Source organism: Mytilus galloprovincialis, chromosome 13, assembly GCF_965363235.1.
Source record: "Mytilus galloprovincialis chromosome 13, xbMytGall1.hap1.1, whole genome shotgun sequence".
Classification (NCBI taxonomy): Eukaryota; Metazoa; Mollusca; class Bivalvia; order Mytilida; family Mytilidae; genus Mytilus; species Mytilus galloprovincialis.
Genome location: NC_134850.1, coordinates 43,985,414 through 44,010,918, shown reverse-complemented (window position 1 = coordinate 44,010,918; position 25,505 = coordinate 43,985,414). Strand labels below are relative to the sequence as shown.

The 25,505-nt window shown below is 31.5% G+C and overlaps 2 protein-coding genes across 8 annotated transcripts in view; both read left to right on the top strand.

The window, feature by feature from the left end:
• Positions 1–6,818, top strand: part of LOC143056655 (polyamine-transporting ATPase 13A3-like) — a 69,407-nt gene extending 62,589 nt beyond the window's left edge. For all 6 annotated transcript variants that reach the window (XM_076229808.1, XM_076229809.1, XM_076229812.1 and 3 more), the window contains exon 31: positions 565–6,818. In XM_076229808.1, the coding sequence (XP_076085923.1) occupies positions 565–951 (387 nt within the window). In that variant the 3' untranslated portion in view covers positions 952–6,818. The remainder of the gene's footprint in view (positions 1–564) is intronic.
• Positions 6,819–12,718: 5,900 nt separating this feature from the next.
• On the top strand, positions 12,719–25,391 carry LOC143056477 (uncharacterized). Of its 2 annotated transcripts, none has more exons than XM_076229557.1 (9): positions 12,719–12,752; positions 16,087–16,259; positions 17,461–18,505; positions 18,823–19,115; positions 20,121–20,258; positions 20,962–21,060; positions 21,357–21,448; positions 22,205–22,346; positions 23,037–25,391. In XM_076229557.1, the coding sequence occupies exons 2-9, from the start codon at positions 16,100–16,102 to the stop codon at positions 23,060–23,062; spliced, it is 1,995 nt and encodes a 664-aa protein (XP_076085672.1). In that variant the 5' UTR covers positions 12,719–12,752; positions 16,087–16,099; the 3' UTR covers positions 23,063–25,391. The 2 variants fall into 2 exon arrangements, with proteins under 2 accessions (XP_076085672.1, XP_076085671.1); XM_076229556.1 differs by lacking the exon at positions 12,719–12,752 and adding an exon at positions 15,526–15,596.
• Positions 25,392–25,505: the final 114 nt, after the last annotated feature.

Here is a 25,505-nt window from a genome sequence, read left to right as displayed (position 1 = left end):
ACAATACTTGAGCCTTTCAAACAGTGGTTGGTAGTTTGTGCTCCTCCTGAACAATAATGATATTGATACTTTTGACCATTGTTAAACTATACATGAGAATTTGCATTTGTAAAATAATTTAATTTTCTCTCTAATGTATAAAAGGGGGTATAAACGAATTTACTTGCTTCAATATACTAATACTGCAGAGCAGGTAGAAGTATTGGTGAGTCTTCTCACAGTTTTTGTTTAATTTGTAATTATAAACAGAATAGTTAAAAAAATGTAATGAGCAATTAATGTTTAATTTAAAAATTCATATAAAAAATGGATGCTTGATTTTGTCTTCCACTGATCAAAGAATTTGATATAATAATAAGGAGATATGTTATGATTATATAGGAGATGTGTTATGATTACTAAAATATCAAAAAACAAGGTTATGACAGAGTTGTTGAAATCTATTTTGAGTTTTTTAGTACATGTGTATAATTTTCTGTAGTTATTTATTGTATAAATCACTCCAGATTAACTGATGAAATTCAATATAGAACTATAAAAATAATAAGAATTTGCTTTTTTCAGACATATTTCATAGACAATATTTACACCAGGCGAAAACTACATGCAATGGCAGAAAAGATTTTACCTGGATGGTCCAGTGAATATAGTACAATTGAACATGAAATGAAAACATCTCCAGATTGGCCTCCACCCATTAGTCGAGAGTGCTCCCGAACTAATGGTTATCTTAGAATGGACAGTTTACCTGAAAGTGAGACTGCTGAACTTCTATTGGATACAGAATCAGGCTCAGAAACAAGCCTTAATAAGTCTTCCTCCTCCTTGAAGAAGTGTTTCAAGGGAGATAATTTTAGTTCTAAAACTAATGACAATATTAAAGAAAGTAATAAATTGGTGCTTAGAATAGAATCAAATTCTGATGATGATGTTGCTTTGTTGGATAGCTAGCACAAGCTTTATTATATATATAGGCATTCATTTCACTTATTGAAATCCAAAGAGAATCTCTTTTCTACGATATTGCAAGGTTGGAAATAATGAATTTATTTGTATAAAGATAAAGATAAAATCATGAAAAAATCCCCTTGCATAATCAGATTATAAGGAAGATCGGAATTCAAGAATAACAGCGACAAAAGAAAACCAAAAAACTCACAAACCGGGCTAGATGTTCTTTAAGATCATATTTATGCAAGAAGTTATTTTCACGATATTATTTTAATCATGAAATTAGCTTTATAAATGAACCACTTGCCAAAATTCCACACTTTACAGTATTAATTGTAAAAAGCAAAATTTAACCATGCATTAATTGTAATTGTACACATTGCTCTATAAGTGTATACAATCTCAGACATTACATGTTTATGTGTCATTAGAAATCAAATCTACATTTGGTGTTTGCCATAATTTAGCATTAGGAATGAGAATCATTTGTGGTGTCTATTACAATATCTAATCTACACAATGTATCATCTGCAATTCACTGCTATATAATCACTGAATCTAATGCATTCTGGGTCATATTTCAAAGCGTACACCAAAACATTGTGATTGGTTAAAAATGTTCTAAACAATAGAAATTCAACCAATGATGTAATGTTATTTTCATTTTGGTGTACGAAAAATGAGATTACCCATGGTTTGTTAGATTCTGAAAAGGCAAATTAGTACTCTCTTCAGCAATGAATGGGGTAGATTAGTAAAATTAGAGCTTTAGGAACCTGTAGTTATTTTAATAGTGGTATTCTTCCATATGCTTATTATTTTTATTAGAAACTGAATCTCATATTAGCATTTAATATCTTGTTTCTGACATAGAGGCTGACTATTCCATCTGTTTAACAGATCTAATGATTTTTCTAAACCTTGTCATACAATATTTGATACCATGTATATATATATATTTATAAAAGGTAGGTATTTGTTCTCTGAATATTTATCACACAAGGGTCATTTTCAAAAAGTCTTCCAATTTGTATTTAAATTCATAGTATAGTAGCTCATTGTGTACACTATTGCAAAAATGAAGATTTCTGTTTTGCCTTTTAATACATTATTATCAAAGCATATTCAGGCCTCGACAATAATGCTTGTCCGATTGTCCGGTACCAGAGGGAAAAAAGGTCGGACAAGTAAAAGCTATATCAAGCTTGTCCAACGGGACAAGTAAAATTATTCTGCAGAAAATAAATTTCATCCAACTTTGATGAACAAAGTAATTATAAACAAAAAACAAGTAATAATTTGACTGTTTACTGATCCGAATCATCAATTCGCTTTGTAGATAAGGTAACTTTACAAGACAATTCGTCACCAGCTGGAAACATTTGGCTTCCAGTACTGTTGGTATAAAAGACAGTTTGGCACCGTAGGATCCATATTTTAATAGACATGATTAATAGACAGTTTGGCAACCCAGGAGACATTTCGGGACCATGACAAATCAGTACCTCTTTTTCCTACCTTATTCTGTTGCTTCAAAATAAATACCATACCAGTAATTTTTTAACAAAATATTTTTCAAATAAAAAAGAAGAAATCATTTACCACAAAATTCACAAAATCATATTTAGTCATATGTAGAAAAAAAATACTTGCAATGCAGTGACCTATAGTTGTTAATTTCTATGTCATTTGGTCCCCTCTCAGAGAGTTGTCTCATTGGCATACCTCATCTTCTTTTTTTATTGATTGTATTTGAATAAACTTTTTTTCAACATAGAAAACCAGGATACAAATCCAATGAGTGTACATTGACAGGTCTATCAGACTTTGCCTCATGTGCAGAGTCTGATGAGACTTTGGCTTTGATGAAAACTAGAATCTAAGTCCTGTGACATGACTAGATTCAGTTGTTCTGGACTCGTATATTTGAAAAGTCTTTCAAAAGATTAAGTCTAATTCTGTTTTATTGTTTTAATTCATTTTGTTCCTTGAATCAACTTAAAATGCAAAAAAGGTTATTATTAAGATTTTTTTTGGACAAGTTACAATTTCATTCGGACAAGTAAGTTTTGGTATGTACTTGTCCTACTGGACAAGTTGAAAAAAAAGTTATTGTAAAGGCCTGATATTTCCATCTGTATAACTACAGGTTATTAACAATTATTCTTTGTTGATTATAATATATTTAAGAGAAAATTATTAAAGTTAAATATTCATTGAACAATCAACCTTTAACAAAAAGGGGTAACCAAAATAATTTTTTAAAGTGCCAACTTTCTGTTTAAATGAGTTGAAGTGCCTTATGTGTGAAGAATGGTGTTTGTATTTATTGATTTATTATTTATTAAGTCTCCCAAACAAAGTTTGGAGACTTATTGTTTTTGCTCAGTTCTTATTATTTTTATTATTCTTCCTCTTCTTCTTTTTCTTTTTCTTTTTCTTCTGCCACTTTAAAAATGAACTTGTCCGCAGCGTTTCTCCAAAACCGCTTGTTAGATTTACTTAGGGTTTCATACCATGGTAGACTAATATGTCTAGGTGAGCCATCAATCTTTCATTTGTGCATTGGAGTTTATTAAGGGGTATTTTGGGGGGTAGAAAGGAGGGAGGGGTTTACTATAGAACCCTATGGGATTTTATTTTCTAAAATTTTCAAATGAATATAACTTGAAAACTGTAAGTTATAGATACATGCAGTCTTCAAAATGATTAAAGGACAATAATACGAATCACATGAAATAAGGGGGAGTCACTGGGGGGTCATCCCCACTCCCTTTAATTTGAGAATATGCTTTTATCTTGTAAATGGTCCAGATCCCCACCCCTAAACCATATATATTCTTGAATGGGACAATAAAACAAATCAAATGAAATTATAGGGAAGTCCCTGGGGTCGGCCCCACCCTTTCAATTTGAGAATGTGCTATTATCTTGTAAACGGTCCAGATCCCCACCCCTAAACCATATATATTCTTGTAGAGGACAATAAAAGAAATGAAATGAAATAAAAGGGAAGTCCCTATGAGGTCACCCCACCCCCTCTTGTTTGCAAACTTGTAAACGGTCAACATCCCCACCCCTAAACCATATATATTCTTAAATGGGACCATAAAACTAATCATATGAAATTAAAGAGAAGTTCCTGGGGGTCACCCCCACCCCGTTCAATTTGAAAATGTGCTTTTATCTTGTAAATGGTCCAGATCCCCACCCCTAAACCATATATATTCTTGTAGTTGACAATAAAACAAATGAAATGAAATAAAAGGGAAGTCCTGAGGGGGTCACCTCCCCACCCCTAAACCATATATATTCTTGTAGAGGACAATAAAACAAATGAAATGAAATAAAAAGGAAGTCCCGAGCGGGTCGCCTCATTCTGTATTGTAAATATTTATGAAACGTGTGGATTGCTGAAGTTAGATTTTGTTGCTATTAAAGAATATATTTTAGAAATACTAACACGCTCATTTGGTAATGATATCACTTTTTGCTGTCTTTACAATTTTTTTGTAAGGATTGGTCGTGTGCTTAATTTTTGTTTAAAGTATTGAATGGATCATCTTCAATACTTTAAATTTGTGTTCTTTTTTTGTGATTTACCACTATAATGGCTTTGAAAACAGATGACTTAGTTAATGGATAAAAAAGACATCCCAGGGAAAGGAAATCATTCGCTTCAATATTCAAGGTAAAAGTATTTAAAACAGCTTCAAATGGAATTCATCATTTCTAAATTCTTTTTACTAAATTAGAAATCAATAAAACATCTAAACAATTGTTTACCAATTAGTTTGGTAATTTGTATTTATATAAAAGTTATATGTTTCCTTACATAGATTAAACCAAGATTAATCCAAACTCTGAAGTTATGTGATATTTTTTGTTCATTACTCATTTTTATCAAGGACTTGTTGATTAGAAAATAATAAACTACATTTGTACTATATGCCTCACTATGGTGTAGGGAGCATTAAGTATGCCCCATAATAAGTTTGGTTCTCTAACTTCAAGTTTGCCATAACCAAATGTTATGAAAGTAATACAGAATGCTTATAACAATAAGACACAGACCTAGATCTAATTTGGGTGGTGTCACTTTTATTGTTATACCTCGTTTAAATGGAAAAATTGCCAAAATTAGTTCATGTACTCTAACTTCAATTTGCCTCAACCAAATGTTATGAAACTTATGCACAATGCTTATTACCACAAAACATAGATAATTTCGTATTTTGGGTGGCATCACTTTTGAAATTCTTTAGTTATGTCCCTTTATAAAGCTATATATGCAAGTTGGGCATCATATGTGTCCATGCACACAATCTCAATTTATTTTTACAACATATGTTATACTTTGCATTAATATTATAGTCAGTAAGATGTGTGAAATATGAACTTTCCATTTACAGATCCAAGAATTTTATTTTTAAGTGTATATCATAACAACTTATAGACATACATGTAACATAATATGCTGTTTTACAGTTTGGTAAATGATTTTAAATTGTATATCATCATGATCATGTTTACATAATTTTTAAAAGGGAGGTAATTGCAATATCAGTATTTTGGATGTATTTTTCAGATCATTTACATATTTACTATAGCATTAATTGAAAGACACATATAATGATTATGCTTATGACCCAGGTTTATATGTGAATATTTGTAATATGTTATAAATATGTTTAAAAAGGCATTTTTTCAAAGTACTGTTATTTTATTAGCTATATTAATAAGGAAAATAGTTTTTTTTTTATAAAAACTGACAGCCCTGTCAATAACAATACAATTTATTCAACTTTTGAACACATATTGTGAAAAAAAAAATCAAAAATCAAAACCTAGCTCAATGTTCAACAGGAGAGGGATATGCACACATTTTTTTGTGGATTATAAAATCTCAAATAGCTTATATTATTGTTTTGTGACATGCCAACTATAAATTAAAGTTTAGACACCAAGTGTTCAGATTGAAGTTTAATGCAATCTCAAAGATAAGGCCAGTCATAAAACTTTGTTACAATTATGGTACTCAGACTTTAAAATTAGCTTATCAAAATAGAGATATTGATTATTCTTTTGGATATCCTTTCAAATTATGTGAAATCCTACTGTTAATTTATTTGGTTTCTTGTCCATATCTTTTTGAAATTGATTACATGTTTTGTTGTTGATCTCATTATACATGTATTTATTTATGATTTTTACAATGTCCAATTTTAACTCTTGTTATTATATGTTAATCAAAAGACTGTTTCTACATCTATGTAATGTTTTCTTTAATTTTACTTTATTCTATACAATATTTTATTTAAATATCAAATATTTTCTGCAATTGTAAAACTATAAACATTGTTACTAGGCTTCCTCAACAAGAAATTTTATGTCTATTGTTGCAATGCTTCACAATCATTTTAAAACATCAGATTGATTCAGAATTTTAAAGAACATTATATCACATATCTGTATTTTTGTTATAGAAGTCAATTGGTTATGTAGTATAAACATAAAGGTACAAGAAGTGATAAGTTAAAAGTTTTGTTTAAATTTTTTGTTTATTTGAACCATAATACAAAATACCATTTTTTTTAAAGATTTTTTTTGGTTAATGTAATTTGAACATGTTAACCAATAAGATTTTACCTAAATCATTGACCACCGGTACTTACATTATGCCTTGATTTTATGAAAATACTGTATATTTTTATTGTACTTAGCATTTTATTTATCCATGTGAAGTGTTTGTTTTGTAGTTACATTTAAACCCATTATGTTGCATTCTAGGAGTTAAACTCAGTTTAGTCATTTATGCTTTTGCTGACATCAACCAAAATACAATGCAATAAATCTTTTAAATAATACTACAGTTTTGTTATTTTTATTGATAACAATCCCTGGAAATCAAAGTCATATGAAACGAGTGACTTGTGAAAAATAACATTCATCTAATTCTTGAACCAATGCATACCTGTGTCTTAAACTTAGTCTTCTTATTTCGTATAATCATCAAAAAAATATTTCAATCGGTCAGTGATGTGAAAATATGGCAGCTTATTAATGGCTCTGTTATGAAGCCAAAATTAACGGATTGTCACCTTTGTAAATAATCAACAAAGAAGCATGGATATTCAGGTATGAACTTGGATAATATGTACAATAAGATATGGATTGTTTCAATGACAAAGTGATGTTTACGTTTGATTTTCCCCTTCGCACTTGCCTATTGGTATCACCAGATTTTTATGAGAAAGGTCATGCTAAAGTAACTGCATATGGAAAACATGTCGGCTAATTGTTTGCTAGAAGCAAGCAATTAAAAAAAAGTAAATTTCTTTCAAATTTGGACAAATTAAGGAATTTTCGTCAGAAAAAAGTATATGTACATAATTTTTATAATAAATACTGTCCATTTAGTTATAAAAAAACATGTGCATATTTTTTTAGTTTGAAGTTTCATATGACGGATTCTAGTCTCATTGATCTTGCTGTTGATCTGAAACACATGGTTTCTGTATGAAATTAAAAATAAGAAAATGTAGTATTATTGCCAATGAGACAACTCTAGACCAGAGACCGAATTGTGTACAAGTTGCAACAAAAGTTCACTGTATGGCCTTCAAAACAAATACCAACAACAAGCTATAAAACATTTAAACAAGTAAACCTAATAAATATATAAAACAAATATGATACACAGCAACAAAAGACAACCACTAAATCCCAGGCTCCTACCTTGGGACAGGCATATACAAAATATAACAAGGTTGAACATGTTGGCATGCATCCAACCCCCTAACCCTGTGACAACAGTGTAACAGCACACCATTAGAACAAACTATAAAAAATAATTTGAAAAAGGCTTCACTCATCATATTAATTAGTTAGTAGAGTAAGGTTGCTACTAATTCAAATTCCACTACCGTTATAATTAGCTGAGTTGAGATGGAAGTCAAACTGGGGAACTAATATTATAAAAGTTGAATAAAGTCTGGGTGTCAAAATGTCAGTCTCCAGAATAAAATATTTGAGATATAAGGAATATCTTCGCCTGATAATGCCTCAACAGAAACAATATTTCAAAGGTCAATTTGTCATCAGCTGGTGATTGGCTGACATTTGGGCATGATTTGGGCATGATTTCCAGAAATTTCACAGTATGTCCGAAGTAAGTTAGATACTACCTTCGAGTGGAAAAGCTCTTGATATTGGGCTGCCCCTCTGTTGTTAACATCTTCTTCCTATGGTCTCTGGTGGATATTACAATAAGGAAGTTGTGGGGTGATTGCCAATGAGACAACTATCCACTAAAGTTCAAATAAAGTAAGTGGATTTAGACAATTATAGGCAAACGTATAGAAGACTCGTTAGCATTCAAACCACTTTTTTGCCATTACTAGGCATAAGTTCTCTGTCGTTTATAATCTTTAATAAAAGTTTTATACTCTCAAACTACTGGGCTTAATTGAACAATCGAAAACTTGGTCGAAGTCATCCTTGCGGTCCAAAGGGACAAACAACTTGACTGAGTGACAAGGCTAAACAACGAATATACGGGGGGAATGCAAGTATTGTCTTATTATTTTGAATACCATTATCAGAGACATATAATACAATATCTCTGCCATTATATACAAACATAAACTCACCCTTTTTGTCGTAAAGTTTTGTCTCACTTTCAATTTATATATGTAAATGCAAATAATACTTGATAAATTTGTTGTGTCCAACGCTCTTTTCTGGATTCACCTTTAATATCAGGAGCACCCAAACACCTTATTAGGAAAAGTCGAAAAAAGAAGAAGCTCAGAATGTAGAAATACATGTGATGAAGACATACCCTTATGAAACTGAATTGTTTGCCGCAAACTTGCAGCAGACTTGCAGGAGACTTGCTGCAAGCTTGCGGCAAACAAAAAGTTTGCAGGAACACAGAAAATAGTGTTTGCAGATGTTTGTCGCTAGCTGCAAACTTCCGGCAAACATTGCTGCAAGCTTGGGCAAGTTTGCAGAAACATCAATGTTTGCCGTAAGATTGCCAGAAAGTTTAAAATAACAAAGAATGTTTGCCGCAAGATTGCAGAAAACTTTGACCATTCTATATGTTTACCAGAACATTGCAGGAATTACACAATATTGACTGGGCATGCCTAGTTGTCACTTCCTGGATGTTAACAATTTGAAATTGTGGCTAGGTCATGTTGTTTGTGTTTTGAAATGCATTTCACATATAAGAGATCAAGGAGGCATTTTGGTTCAATAATATGGGATGATCGGTATGTAATTTTGTAAGTACAAATGATTCATCGAACTGCATGTTTTAATAAAATAATTAATGTTATCATCATACATAATTAAGTAAGCAACTATATATACATGTATGTGTGATTGAAAAACTTAAGCTATTATAAGTTTGAATTTGTAACTGATGTACTGCACCATCATGATCATGTTTATTAAGATTGTGTTAAATTCTGTAATGCAATTATTACATAGCTCTATACTCAATACACATTTGAGATTTTACCTTTTATATTTTTAATACAGGTATATCATGTCATTTGAGAATGACTCCTGCCCCTTTTTCCAAACTCAAATGCATGTATGTATTTCCTTATATCTCATGAGTTTGCAAGAATTCTTTGAATGACTGTTAGTGTAAAGACTGGAATTGACTTTTTAAAAATGTTGCTGTGTAATTTGAAAGAGATAAATTGAATGTGTCTACACACATGACATTGGGTTTATGTGTAGTTCCTGCAAGTTTGCCGCAAGTTTGCCACAAACAATTGCCACAAGCTTGCGGCAAATCTAATTTGCATAATTATGTTTGCAGCAAGCTTGCCGCAAACTTCATTTGCATGGTGAAATGGTTGCGGCAAGTTTGCACCAATTGTTTGCTGCAAGTTTGCAGCAATGTTTGCTGCAAACTTGCGGCAAATGTTTGCTGCAGGGCTTATTTTTCGGTAAGGGTAATCTTTCAATCCGAGTTTAATTGAGGTCTGGAACTTTCATGTCAGTAACTGCTAGTAGTCTGTTGTTATTTATCTATTATTGTTATTTTGTTTATTTTCTTTTGTTACCTCTTCTGACATCGGACTCGGACTTCTCTTGAACTGAATTTTACTGTGCGTATTGGTATGCGTTTACTTTTCTACATTGGCTAGAGGTATAGGGGGGGGATCTTAAAAAACATGCCGCATTTTTGCGCCTGTCCCAAGTCAGGAGCCTCTGGCCTTTGTTAGTCTTGTATTATTTTTAATTTTAGTTTCTTGTGTATCACTTGGAGTTTAGTATGACGTTCATTATCACTACACTAGTGTATATATTTGTTTAGGAGCTAGCTGGAGGACGCCCATAGGCACTTGTCTCAGAAAAAAAAATCCCATATATACCTTAATATATGTTATATTAAGGTCTATAGGAAAAAAAATCTGAGACAAGTGCCTGTGAGGACGCCTCTGGGTGCGGGAGATTCTCGCTGCATTGAAGATTTATTGGTGACCTTCTGCTGTTGTCTGTTCTGTGGTCGGGTTGTTGTCTCTTTGACACATTCCCCATTTCCATCCTCAATTTTATGAAATAGTGAGGAGCTATATGATATAAAAAGGACGCAAAAAGGAGAAACCAAATGTGTATATAAGCATAATCAACTGTATATGCAGTATCTTTTATTTGAAGTTCGATGAAATAAATGCGTTCAACATAGTCACTAAACCTTTAATTATTTAGACTAGTAATTATCCATATGAATAAAGTCATCACAGATACCAGGATTAAAATTTTATATTTACGCCAGACGCCCGTTTCGTCTACAAAAGACTCACCAGTGACGCTCGAATCAAAAAATGTTAAAACGGCCAAATAAAGTACGAAGTTTTAAGGGCATTGAGGACCGAAAATTCCTAAAAGTTTTGCCAAATACAGCTAAGGTAATCTATTCCTGCGGTAGAAAAGCCTTAGTATTTCAAAAATTCAAAGTTTTGTTAACAGTTAATTTATAATTATGAACATATCAATGTCAGATACCTCAAGTCAACACAGAAGTGCTGACTACTGGGTTGGTGATACCCTCGGGGAAATAAATCTCCAACAGCAGTGGCATCGACCTAGTGATTGTAAATAAAGTCATCGCAGATACCAGGATGAAAATTCTATATTTATACCAGACGCGCGTTTCGTCTACAAAAGACTCATCAGTGACGCTCGAATAAAAAATGTCAAAAAGGCCAAATAGGTACGAAGTTGAAGAGCATTGAGGACTTGAGCATATTGTGATATAAAAGAAAATTATAGCATCTTTCCATTCTTTCCAAGTAGCTGATGTATGCCTCATACAAATAAAGGAACAAGTCACCCAGGTAATCACAGTAAGTTCTCATTGGAATGCCAATTATTTAAAAACAAAAACCTGCCATTAAGATAACACATATGATGTCAATAAAATGAAGCAAATTGACGATGTCTATCTCAGAGATTTGTTTGTTTGATTCATAGTTATCCTTACAAAGTGTGACTTATTCCTTAATATAACAAATATACCATACCTCCTTGTAACAATGTTACTACAGTCCATGAGGAACCTTACTGTCATATCTTTTGCTGTCTTTGAAATATCTGCAAAACAAAGTTCTCACATATCTTAAACAAAAACAAAGTGTACACAGTGATATCAATTACATCCGAGACTACTATACCGAGACTACTATAGTAGTCTCAGATTAAATCGACAGTCAGATAACTTGACAAAACATTATAGACACAACCGTGTCAACTTTTAAATAAAGCACATGAGTAAAAAAAATAAAGAACCCCCCCCCCCCCCCCAAAAAAAAAAAAAAAAAAAACACATCAAAATCCAGATAAAATCTAAACACGGCGTTGGTTTAACTTTTGTCCTATTTGGTTTTATCAGTCCTTATAAAAATTATGTTTCATTTGTATACCATGATCTTAATCATATTTACCATTCGGATCTTCTTTTCTGCTCTAAGGGGATATTTAACCAATCAAATTACTGGAATTGCCGTGATTCTTTCGCTCCAATGTATTATACGAAGATAAATAAGCAGAATGTATCAAGAAAAACATGTTGTAATCATTTGTTTCTCAGTTATATATCTTATCTCCCTTGTTAATCATTTGATACAGCTTTCGTCAAAGGTTCCTATAAATCATTGGTATTCAAATATTTTGGTTTGAGCATTCCTGATGCATGCAAATTGTGCAAAAAAGTGCTTCGGACACAAGGAATTAACAAAGGACTATTTTCATTTCGAAACAAGTAAACGAATTCATGGTTAAATTCCCTTTGTGTGTATGACCATTGTATCTGATCAGATTGAAAACTGTTTATATAAGTTCTTGGACTGATTTCCACCGATTTGGTCGTTGTCTCATTAATTGTAGAGGTGTATTGAAATCATATTTTTGAAAGTGCAATGTAATGTCTCTGTCATGGCTTGAAAATCTATACACAATGACTCATTAATTATAGAGGTGTATTGTAATCATATTTTGGAAAGTGCAATGTAATGTCTCTGTCATGGCTTGAAAATCTATACACAATGACTCATTTATTGTAGAGGTGTATTGTAATCATATTTTGGAAAGTGCAATGTAATGTCTCTGTCATGGCTTGAAAATCTATACACAATGACTTTTGTTGTTGGTATAGTTCTTGTCCTTTTCTGATTAAAAGATGTTCAAATATGCTGATGATAATGTTTCCATAGGAACATATGATGACATTAAGTTAAATGCGCACGCACTGAGTGTTATTAAAAAGAAGTTAAAAGGTGAGTTGTTTAATATGTTAAAATATTGAATTAACTAATTTTGCGTACAGGTTTTGATAATTTGTGAAATTTATCAGCATAGACTGGCTTAAGATAAATAGTAAGCATATGTACATTGATAATGCTGCAATTCAGTGACACAAAAACCCAGAAAAAAAACTCATTCCCACAGGAACAGCCATTAAATAAAGAAAACGAAAGGTCGAACAGCCACAATATCTTAAGACGAATACAAACTAGAAATAGTATAGTTAAAATAGAAATAAAACTTCATACAATATCCGAACTATGAATACAAATGGTTCCTAAGAACACACAACGAAAGACACATGCGACCGGCAACAAACGATTCAAGAAACCTAAAAAATCGCGGAAAGTATAATTTTAAAGGAGCCATCTTGTTTAGTCTGGTGGAAATGGTGCCATTAAAATTCACATTGAGCCTATCGAGAACATGTTTTGTGATCATGTGTATAAGCTACATAACAATAACATACATTTTAAACGGCCAGAGACATTTTAATATAACATAGTTAACAAAGCTAGCCCGACAAGTCCCACCCAATCATACAAAATAGCAAAGAGAATTCTTGAATTTAATTTATTATTTATACTCTGAGCTGCAAAACCAAATATGTTGTGCGATTATTAAAATTAAGAGGCTTCACAAAACATATTTATTTTGTTCTAATCAGTTACAGCTAGCAGTCTTGGATTAGAAAGATTTGTCTAGTACTTATCTGTAGTATTTAGCTGTATGTTTCATCTCAATGAATGTCCGATTATAAGAACTCAAACCGGACTTTCTGCTTCAATTTGATTTCGAAGTCATTTTCTTTTTGGGTCAAATAGACAATGAAAGTTTTTTATAATTCCAAATTTCTGAAATTCGAATTCAGGAAACATGATTTCTGAGTCAAATAGACAATGCGAGTTATTTTTATAATCCTATGGTCGCTGTAGCGACTGAGATAACTTACAGGAAATTGCCCCTCAGAAAGAGTTTCTGTATTTAGTTGTTGTTCTCTTGTTCTGTTGTCATAATGTACGGCTTATAGGTAACTTTCGGTTGTTATAAGCTCGTGTTGAACTTATACAATGTCTGCTATTCATGCTTCTCTGTGCTAGACATTGCCAACATTGTTTTGAACCACTATCGTTAAATAATTATCTTCCTGATCACTAAAATATCTTCTATTATTTTCCTTTCCTTAGTCTCTTTATTTTTTGAAAATCCCTTTTTTATATGTTAAAAATCCGATTTGAAAATGTAATAAATGTTCTTTGTTATCGTCTGTTACAACAAAGGATAAAAATATATGTGGTGAAACGCCAACGAGAAAACAAATCAGAGGCACTAACAACAAGAACAAATCTCGAGGTCAGCAAATGGTCTCGAACAACAAAACAGTGTCTGTCTATACAATGTGTCAAGCTCTTATTTGCCACAAAGTCTAGAGAGTACCGACAATCTACCATTATAAATATCAAATCCTCTCAGGACCAAAGATAATAAACAAAAGCAATCAATGAGGTAGCAGCAAAACCCTAGCTCTAGGTCATAAAATATCACAAAGACTTTTTTTTAAAGCTATCGTTCCGCAGCAATCATTCACGAAGCCCCGAACTTTTTTCTACACAGTTGACCAATAAACTTCTAAAAACTTTAGTAGTTCGACAAATTCCGATTACACTATGACTATTTAACTAATGTTGCAATAAGGTAAATTTTCCGATGATTTATTTCTCTTCGTTGGTAAACATTCGAAAGTTATTTAAGCCAACTGAAAATGCAAATTTCGTGACTCTAAATGATATACATTAAGATTTGACAACAATTTTACATTTATCCATAAAAGTTAGTCAGTGCTCTAATTGTTGCTAAAGGCATTCTTCGTACAGAATTGCATTTGTATGTTTTTATAGGGGAAGGTGCACTACAGAATTGTATTTGCATGTTTTTTTTAGGGTGGTGCGCTAAAACCCTTTTACTGCCATCGTCATTAGTGCAAAGTTTTTAACTATATTATCTCTAAAATATTTTCAACATTAAAAGAGATTTTAATGTCGAAAGACAAAAATATCCAAGTTTTCTTCAAATACAATATTTGCGTATTTTCACACATATAAGTCAGTGGGAAATATTGATTTCATTCAAGTATCACAAAACTATTTACATAAAAGGTGTTATTCAGTTTTACAAATATTGTGTTAAATTACTTTATTGGTACGTGCATGCACTTTAAATTTGAGGAGCAAAAGCACAATGTAAAAATCATAAAATTCTCTGATAATTCTTTACCAACTAGAATAATGTGTATATTTAAAAGTCAAAATACAGAAGTGTTCGTTAATACTGTCTTACGTAATACTGCTTGTAAAATTAAGGGTACAAATTTTTAAAATTGTGATTTTGGCAATTATAAGGCATTAAATGTATGTAAAATTTGGTTATAATTATATATACGTTCAGAAATTTGCCATAAAGTTGTTAGGTCCGCTATGTAAGTACACGAAACTGTCATAATTGAAATGTTTTGGTTAAGATTGGAAGACTTTTGAAAATGGCCCTAGTCGGCATTACATTGAGGGACCCTACCTCTTTTTATTTTTAATGTTTTTGTTAATTTTTCCTTTGAAAAATCATTTTAAAGCATTATGGTAGACAAGTTGTTTAAAGTTCTTTGCAGGTGTTGATGCTATAACCAGTGAAAATGTAAGGTGTTAATAATCATCCATCAAATATTTTCATAGTTATTTAGGTTGCTATGGTAACAGATATTAAGTAACGTCTTGTAAAACAAAATGTCGTTAAATTTAATATAAAGACGATATATATCGAAGGTAAGATTTTTCAAGTTTTTTCTTTTAAATTTCAAAGTTTTTCGATCTATTATACACCAGTATAGATAGTATGAGGATTGACACAATAGTTTTTATGTACCTGTTACAAGGTCGAATATCGCCAATGCCTATCCGTTAGTAACATCAGAGACATTATGTATTACATGTAATACCAGAGATTGATAAATTTTGTTTAAATATTATATGACTTTATCGCTACTTTAAGTTTTTAAACTATTCATATCAATTTGAATATACTACCGTCTACCCGTTCAAACAATACACAATACTTGTATACTAATTAATATTTCAGATTATCATTAACTACATGTATGAACGCCTGTAAGAAAATTCATCATAGCAATGTTCATTGTTTAGGCCGCACGATGACCCATAATTAATTGTTAATTTCTCTCTGGTGGAGTGGTGTCTCATTGGCGATCAACATACCACTTCTTATTTTCACATTGTATACTGATGAATATTTTAGATAAACATAAACAATGAATGCCTGTAAGAAAATTCATCCTGGCGATGTTCGTGTCGGTAGGTCGCTGTCCAATGCCTCCAATCTGTCCCTGTCACCATCTGAACTGAACGACCATATTATGGAGATGATTAATGCAAGACAAGCTGCAACTAAATGTGATGCCGTTTGTAGAGGTATGTCTATTTTCTTAAAAAAAAAAATCATCATAAAAAGTCAAATAAAAAATATTGAACTCCGAGGAAAATTCAAAACGGAAATTAAGTCCGTAATCAAATGGCAAAATCAAAATCTCAAACACATCAAACGAATGGTAAACAATTGTCATATTTCTGACTTTAAAAGCATTTTCTTATGTAGAAAATGTTGGCTTAACCCTGGTTTTATAGCTACCTAAACAACCTACTAGTATGATAGTCGTATAAAACTTCATTACATTGACAACGATGTGTGAACACAACAAACAGACACATTAGGTAAACATTCTCAATTTTATGTCAAAATAGGGGTACAGCCGTCAACGTTGTGTTATTATCTTAATCAATATAAAACAAACAGATATGTAAACAAACATTTACCTTCGTAATTTATTTGGCTTTTTAACTTTTTTTTTATTCGAGCGTCACTGATGGGTCTCTTGTAGACAAAACGCGCGTTGGGTGCAAATACAAATTTCATCTATGATGAGTTTATTTACCAAGACACAATACCACTTACATTATTTAGACTTTTGATAATGAAATTTCGATAGTATAAATTAAAGAATGACGCTTACTTCGAAAATACGGAACGTTATGGTAATTTCATTAGACTTTTGTCATGTGTATTTTCCAACCACATAGTTTCTTTTAAACAAACAAAAAGGTTTATAAGACAAAGTTTAAAAACTTTTTAATATTTTTGTGACTTTGTGATACATTAGGTGTTTTTCTTCTTCATGTTCATACCTTATAACTGTCAAACTATCATTCTTTCAACCTTTAAAATGCGAAGCGAATAGAACATAACAGTTATCAAAATTATGTTTTCTTTATAATTTCAAACTTAACTTTTGAAGGTTGAACATTGAATGGGATGAAGTTGCAGAATTTGTTTCTTTATTTAATGAAAAAGTGATAAAACCCTTTTGATGTATTCCTAATATATTTGGCCGCACTTATGCAATTCTAAAAATAAATAATATGACCCAACTACAAGATCAGAACATTTTAGATTTCCGGAAAATTAAACAACTAAAGATGATCAATGTCAAGTCATAAGAAACTTAAAGTAATAGATTCTTGTTTTTTTTTCTGATTATATAAATGAAAATCGTAGATTTTATTACTTTTTATCATACTTACCTTAAAATTAATTCTATTGTACTAATTGTTTCAGGAAACCCTATAACTGATGCTGGAAAGCGAAAACAGATGATAAAGATGTTGTCTGTTGTATTGATACCAGTATTAGTTATCACTGGAATGACGGCGAACACCTTTGCTATAGCCGTTGGTAACTATATTAGCTCGTCCAATGTCCGGCAGCTACTTGTATTTAGTATAGAATTAGGGGCGCTATTGCGTACAATTCAATTTGAGCGCGATATGAGCGCGTTATATGTCAGCAATATAAAACCAGTGACCAAGGATTTCTTGTTACAACGTTACCCTGATACAGATTTAGCAATTCAAAATTTATCAAACTGGCCAAAGGGAGATGATATCATTTCAGACATGGAAACTCCAGAACGGTTCTTATCTTATTTGAACGAACATAGGTACCAATTAGATGTCCATATGCCTTCAGTTGAAAGAGAGTTGAACTTTTATTCGAACATAATTCTAGTTCTGTTGAAATGGCTCTACGACTCTGTGAGTGAATCAAGTACTGGTTCCGTATGGAAAGATGTCGTGGCATACCAAGAAATCATTGTAGCTAGCGAGCTCTTCGGGCGAGAACGTGCGTTAGGTGTCTCGTTTTATGCCACAGGTGGATTTGAATCGAGAGAAGAGTATCTTCTGTTTATAGAAAACCAAGACAGAGCTAATGTTACATTCGAATCAGCAAGGTTTTATTCACAAATTGCATTTGACATTTATAACGCCGAGTTGGCCAAGAATCCAAATGTCAGTGTGAGAATTGAAGAGTTCAGAAACAGAATTAAAGCAAACAACTTTTCCAGGGAATCTGCATCCATTCAGGAGGCAGAAATGTGGTTTGACAATATGACTATATACCAGGGAGTCCTTACGAGAACACAGAACGCGCTAGCGTTGACAGTTGATCAGAGCTTAGCCAAAGAGTCCGAGGAAGAACTCAAAAGTGTTATAACGATTTGTATTGTCTTTGGTATCATCCTTATTGTATGTCCACTGATTGTGTTTGCAGTTTACAATCTGACATCTGAAATTCAAAAATATTCAATTTCCATTGCAAATAGGTAAATAAACTTTAATTTCTATTACATAGATATTCATTGAATCCGTAATTGTTTGAAAACACCTTGCTTTAACTAACGTTAAATTAATTACGCATTTGAAAAGTTAAAAAAAATCTGGTAAGTGCTTTTAAACCAAGCGAATCTGATGCATGCATATATTTTCTGTAACAGGGAAAAGAAATAAAAAATGATTTCTTTATCCCAATAATCAAAATAAAACGTTTGAATTAGAAAGATGACTTTTGTGAGTTTTCTGCATTTTTAATGGAAGTTTGTAACATGCAGCATTTAATTGAATATTCTACTATATTATCTAGAACAAAAGCTTTGAATAAAGAAAAGAAAAGAACAGACATGCTTCTCTACCAGCTGCTACCTCAATCAGTAGCAGAAATGTTAAAGAAAGGCGAACAAGTTGATGCTGAACAGTACAACGAATCCACCATTTTTTTCAGTGACGTAGTAGGGTTCACATCCATATCTGCAGCGAGTTCACCCTTACAAGTTGTCGACATGTTGAATTCGTTGTATTTATGTTTTGACGCGCGGATAGACCTGTATGATGTATATAAAGTTGAAACCATTGGCGATGCCTACATGGTTGTCTCGGGTATGTTAACATCCATATTGTTTGCTCTAAAATGACGATTAACGTATTCATATTTCTCCGATGACATTATAGAACAGGATACCCATGAATCGGATTTAAAATAAATCCATCAAAAGCAAATCATTGGATAAACAGTGGTTTAATTTGTGGAGCAGAAAACTCTGATATTCCCAGAGTCTCCCAATTTTTATGTTGGTACATCTGTCCAGTCTTTTGTTTTTTCCTTGGTATCTTTGCCCTTTTCATAACCAAATCTCTGTCGTTTGTATATATGGTAAGAAAGAACGGGTTTACCCACCAAGACACATGGCTTCAGTAATTCAGTACGATCAGCACAAGTTTAACAAATCTCATCATTGGACCGCGAGCCAAAATAAAAAGAAAACAAACCTAACGACCCCCCAACCAAAAAATAAAAAAAAAAAATAAAAAAAATAAAAAAAAATAATAAAATAAAATAAAATAAAAAAAAACAAAACAAAACAAAACAAAACAACAAAACAAACCCTAATACACCACAAAACACCACCGGCTATTACTGAAAGACACATATAAATCACTAAGGAAACAATTTTAGTTCAACAATCGGCAAATATATATTTCAGAGCTGATTTAATAAAGCAACCTTATAATAGTGCAAGTAGACTTTGATAACATGCAATGCTCAAAGTGTCTTATAGTGTACACAACGTAATGTGAGTTTATCAAAAAACAAACGGAGGACACAAACAGTGCTGTAAACCACTTTTAAGTACGCAATTCAATTGAAACCCTTAAAGATTAACATAAATTTTCAAATGGTAGTTCTATATATGCTATTCCGATTTGTGTGCTTTCATTTATTTATTCAGCGTTATATATATTATGCTTTCGATACTTTTGAATTCATCCCTACCCGATGAAAGTTGCGTCAGATATAAGCACAAGACGCAAGAAATCCCTTATTTTTTTGTAAGTTGGAAGGATGACCTCATTAATTTGTTTATCTTTGTCTTTTCATTATAGGTGTTCCGAAATGTAATGGTAGACGCCATGCTTCAGAAATCGCAACAATGGCCGTGGACTTACTCAGCCATGTCAAATGTCTAGAGGTACCTCATCTCCCTGGAATCAAACTAAAAATTCGAATTGGAATTCACTCAGGTACAAACGTTAATACAAATCAAATTGCAAACAGTTCAGAAATAACTTAAAAAATATGAAAACCTCACAGTTCCACACGATCACATTTCCAAGTCATTTAAAGCAGACCTTGTGCCTTTTATATTAGAACTGTGTTTCCTGCTGCAAGACCAGTCGGTAAAGTTAGTTATCTGTTATCAAATGGAGTTTTAGTTTCAATAATATAATTAAAAATTTAAAGAATCGCCTTAAACACATACCCAAGTGAAAAAGTAGAGGTAAATAAAGGCAACAGTAGTATACCGCTGTTCGAAAGTCACTGGAAAATCAGCATTTGACCAATGATACAATTGATTTAGCCAACAATATCCCATTAACTGTTGTTTAAAACAAGAACGTATCCATAGTACTCAGAGCTCAACTCGCCTTATCATTTTCTATGTTCAGTGGACCGTGAAATTAGGGTAAAAAATCTAATGTGGCATTGAAATTAGACAGATCATATCACAGGGAACATGCATTTGTACTAAGTTTCAAGTTTATTGGACTTCAACTTCATCAAAAACTACCTTGATTAAAAATTTAACCAAAAACTTTAAACCTGTGGCGGGACAGACGGAGGGACGAACGAACGCACACACCGAAACACATAATGACCATAAATGGGACATAACAAGGTGAAACATTTTATAAAGGTTTCATTCATTCAATGCTTTTTTTAAAGGTCATGTCGTAGCTGGTGTGGTGGGAACGAAGATGCCACGATTTTGTTTGTTTGGGCAGGCAGTAAGCATAGCATCAAAAATGGAATCATGCGGAAAAGGTAATTTCTTTCTTATAGGTTAAGATTTTAAAAATATAATGTGATAACAAGTTTAATATTCATATTAAGCGAAATAGAAGCAAAAAAAGGTCTTTTCAATTTTATAGGTTAAGATTTTAAAAAACATTATGTGATAAAAAGTTAATTTTCAAAATAGAAGTAATTGTATTACAACACCTATATGTATACTAGAATATGGAGATATTATAAAGTATGATTGCTAGTGAAATTTAACCTTATTTTGATTTGACCATAATTTTAATCCATCTCAAATACAACTCCTTTTGGTTTTTTAGCTAACAAGATCCAGCTTAGCCAGTCGACAAGAGATATGTTGCTTGTCATTCGTGGATTTGAAATGGAAGAGAGACAAAATGATGAAATAAGAGTAAATATTCATATCAATTATTACTTAATTACAATTTAGAAGCTTAAATGATGCACATAAAACAAGAGTTTTTAGCTTTTAGACACGTGTATAGTCTAAAATAATGCAGCTCAACATTCATCATATACGCTCCTAACAAAAACAATAGATACATTTATAATAAAAATATCAGATACGCCCATAACAAAAACATCAGATAAGCCCGTAACAAAAACATCAGATACGCCCATTACAAATACATTAAATACGCCCACTACAAAAACATTAGATACGCCCATAACAAAACCACTATAAACTTGACATACAAGTAAAGAAAGCTACTGGCCAGAAGGGGTAAAAACCGAAACTATTTATAGGAATCAGTTGAATTGGTTAATAAAAAAAGGATGAAATGTAAAGCGCAAGTATTCAAAAAGACAACAGCGGGCTCTTGAAAACAGATTACACGAACCCTGCTTTTCATAAGACCGATACGCTGAGCCAGATTTATTACATAATTGTTAACTTGGTATTCGTTCAGATATTTTTTACATCCAATCTTTTATGGTAATATTCTTTACAAAACACATTTGATTTTGCTATTTGATTAAGGACCTACCGTTTTGACTTTTCCTCGGAGTTCAGTATATTTGTGATTTGACTTTTTTTGGAGTACACAATTTTAATCCTAGTGCTTTGATGGGTTTATATATTGGACACACCAATGGATAAAATTAATACAGCTCGTACAAATAAGCTGATACACATTTTTTTTAGAAGGAACTGATGACTTCCTTTCCTGGAACAAATGGTAGGACATACTGGTTAAATCGTGTGGATGGATTTCAATATAAAGGAGGAATGGAAGTTAACAATTCCGAAAACGAGGATGATGTTACCTCGACGGAAAAGTCTGGAGGTAATTTTAGCAATACTTTAATGGATGTTCGCTTCTCTTTTATTTATTTTTTTTTAAATTTTATAAAACTGTTTTGAATTGATAACAACAATCAAAACGAAGCAGTAAAAATAGACTCACAAAACCAAATGACATTTACATCAACAGTTATAAATAATAAATAAGAAACAACACGAACTCTACTAAACACCGGGAGTGAAATCAGGTGCTCTAGAAGGGTAAGCATTGATATTACATGAATAACGGAACTGAAAAAGCAGCAAAAGTATATTGGTCCGTGTACTTGATTATGAGATATAAACCATTACAAATTTGACGAGAAATGTTTTGTCTAGATTTTTCATCCATTTAACATTGAAACTCTATGTATGTAAAAAAGATGTTATTTACAAACATGGCTCTTTTTAGACTAAATTTTTAATCCCACATCATGGATAAAACAAAATGATTCCTAATCATATCTGACACAAAGTCAATAACAAGACTAGCGAAAATCTGAATTGCAAATTCTGTTGATAACAAGACATTAATTATAATTGAATAATATAACATATAGTTGTTTCATGTAAAAATTAAACAATAGACATACAAAAGGTAATTTTTGTAACTTGAATGTTTTTGATTTTATTGTTGCTACCATATATTGTCACAGTATTCTAAATCATTTACATTTATTAATTTTTGTTTCAGGATTGAAGTCCTACTTTCCTCACTAACAATACTATGATACATACCTGCTACTGACATAACGAAGATTCCAGTTCCGAAGTAGCAACACTTTTAGCTATTTCAACGGAAAGACAAAGCTTCTGTCATATAAAAAAAAATGTTTTTGATATCAGTTAATTGTAGACTCAAAAGTAATGTAATAATCTAGACAAAATGTAATTGTCAATGCTTCTTAAACAGAACTAAATACTTTCAGCCCAATTGTTTCCCCACCATTTATTTGAACTACAAACAACATCGTACATATCTTTTTAAAGCTATTAGTATGTTATTCTGATATGTTATTTTTATTTGTCCTTATAATCTCACATATAATATATTAATCCTAGCTAATGTCAGCTTCGGTTGTCATAGTTACAAAAAATAGAAAGTATGGCAAAACAAAAGTTTTACAAACTCTATAGAAGAGCAAATTTAATGATGCAAAATGAAGTTCATAAATCATAAACAGTCGTCAAACAAAATATTTACAAAAAAGAGAAAATTTGCCCTAGAATTATTTGTTTTAGATTAAGACGAAAAATCCTAACATTGACAAATTGCTACCAAACTATAGGTTATTCGGATGCTTTTAAAATCGCAACTGTGATTTTAGTTGATAAACTTCACACTCCGAATTTGCATCTACTGTTTCTAGAATTGACCATAGAGGTCAAACACAATACAGTAGGCCTTGTTATTGATTCAGCTTTGGCAGCCTTAAGTTTCTAAATATATATTTGCGTTACTTTTTTTGTTTCCTTTTCGTTACGTTTTGTATTGTTTTGCTTTCTCTCTTTTTATATTTAAGTAAACAAAAAAGGTTTTTGATTATTATATTTAATTACAAATTATGCAGCATTTGAACATAAAAAGTAAAATCACAAAAGTAACGAACTCTGAGGAAAATTCAAAACGGAAAATCCCTTGAAATTTTTTTTAATCTAGGTAAATCTCTCGCCTGTATGACAGTCGCAAAAAATTTCATTAAATTGTCAACAATATGTGAACAAAACAAACATACATAATAGGTAAACATGTTGAAATAAGTGTACCACAGTCAACCTGTGAAATGTATACGTGGATTATGAAATATCTCATTAAAACGCATCATTCTACAATGCCACTGACGTTTCCCATGAACAATGTCGCAAGTATGTTGATTTCTCAGTTGTTATGATATGGTATTGTATTACATCAACTAGTTTTCTACTTTGGAAAATATGGGAAAGCGTGGATTTTATGCTTAAGGAGTTCAGAGTGTAATTGAATCATATACATGTAGTTACATTGACATTATGTGTATAATTGTTTCTATCTAAATTACGAAATTATGGCACATTCACTTACACATGTACTCATGTTACTTTTGAACAGTATACTATTTCTAATGGTTTATTTGTATCAGAAATAAGTATAAAAGTGTTTTATCCTTATTAATATATTCAACATGTATATACAATATAGCACAAGAATAGTATTAATGTATCATACAAGCGAAGTATTAAAAAAATAATATTTGTATGCAAGTGGTCCTAAGTCTCTCGTACAAAAATATTTTACTTCATGGCAAGTTTTTTTTCATCTTCACCTACACCAATATTCATAAAGGTTTATTATATAATGTTCTAAAGTTCATATAACTGTTCACATTTTTTTATCATTAAACTCCTTCTGAAGATATGATATTTCGCTAATTAGTCAAATTGAAACGAGAATCGGATATATTGATAATGATTGTGTTTAAAAGGCCTTGACTGGCCATACAACAACATCAAACGGTCGATTCGGTGCCTTTAATGTAAGTCAATTTTGTTTTTAAGCCATCTGAACTTTTGGTAATGCGTATAAGTGATGAAAAGTATTCCAGAAGTTTACACATGGTAATAAGAACTATATGGGATTTCATATACCTTGGTCGGTACTGATGTTTAAAGGTAAAACACTTGGTAACCATTGCAAAAATAATGTAACCTTCTTAAAATATTCCAAAATTAACTTGTTAACAGTTTATCATTGAAGTAATGTTTTATGTATCTTTTTTATTTTCCAAATTTTTGTCAAGGTTTTGGTAGAAGTACATGTCGTAAAAACCTTTTGAAGACTATTCCAGTTATTAACAGCAATTCGTAAAACATTTGGCGTGATCACATAATTGGTAATAATATGCTACTGTTTTATAACAATCTAAGAAAGCATTTTTAATCCCTTAAGATTTAATTAGTTTGTAAAACTTGTTGTTAAAAATAAAATACTTCAATCTACATTTGATTGAATTCATCAATATTACAATGGTCTATCAGTTTTTAAGCTTTCTCTCGACAAAAATAAATATGTTGATCATTTTAAAAGTGAGTATATTTATTTACATTATTCTAAATTTTGTCCTAGTTTTATAGGAATCTTCATATTTCGTTTTAGCATTGTGAAATAAAATTAGTGGTAAATATT

Excerpts from the sequence above, each read along its gene's own strand:
- LOC143056477 (XM_076229557.1), top strand. The coding sequence starts at position 16,100 with ATGAATGCCTGTAAGAAAATTCATCCTGGCGATGTTCGTGTCGGTAGG. Across the intron at positions 16,260-17,460 it reads ATGTGATGCCGTTTGTAGAG|GAAACCCTATAACTGATGCT; the intron begins GTATGTCTATTT and ends TAATTGTTTCAG. Across the intron at positions 21,449-22,204 it reads GACAAAATGATGAAATAAGA|AAGGAACTGATGACTTCCTT; the intron begins GTAAATATTCAT and ends CATTTTTTTTAG.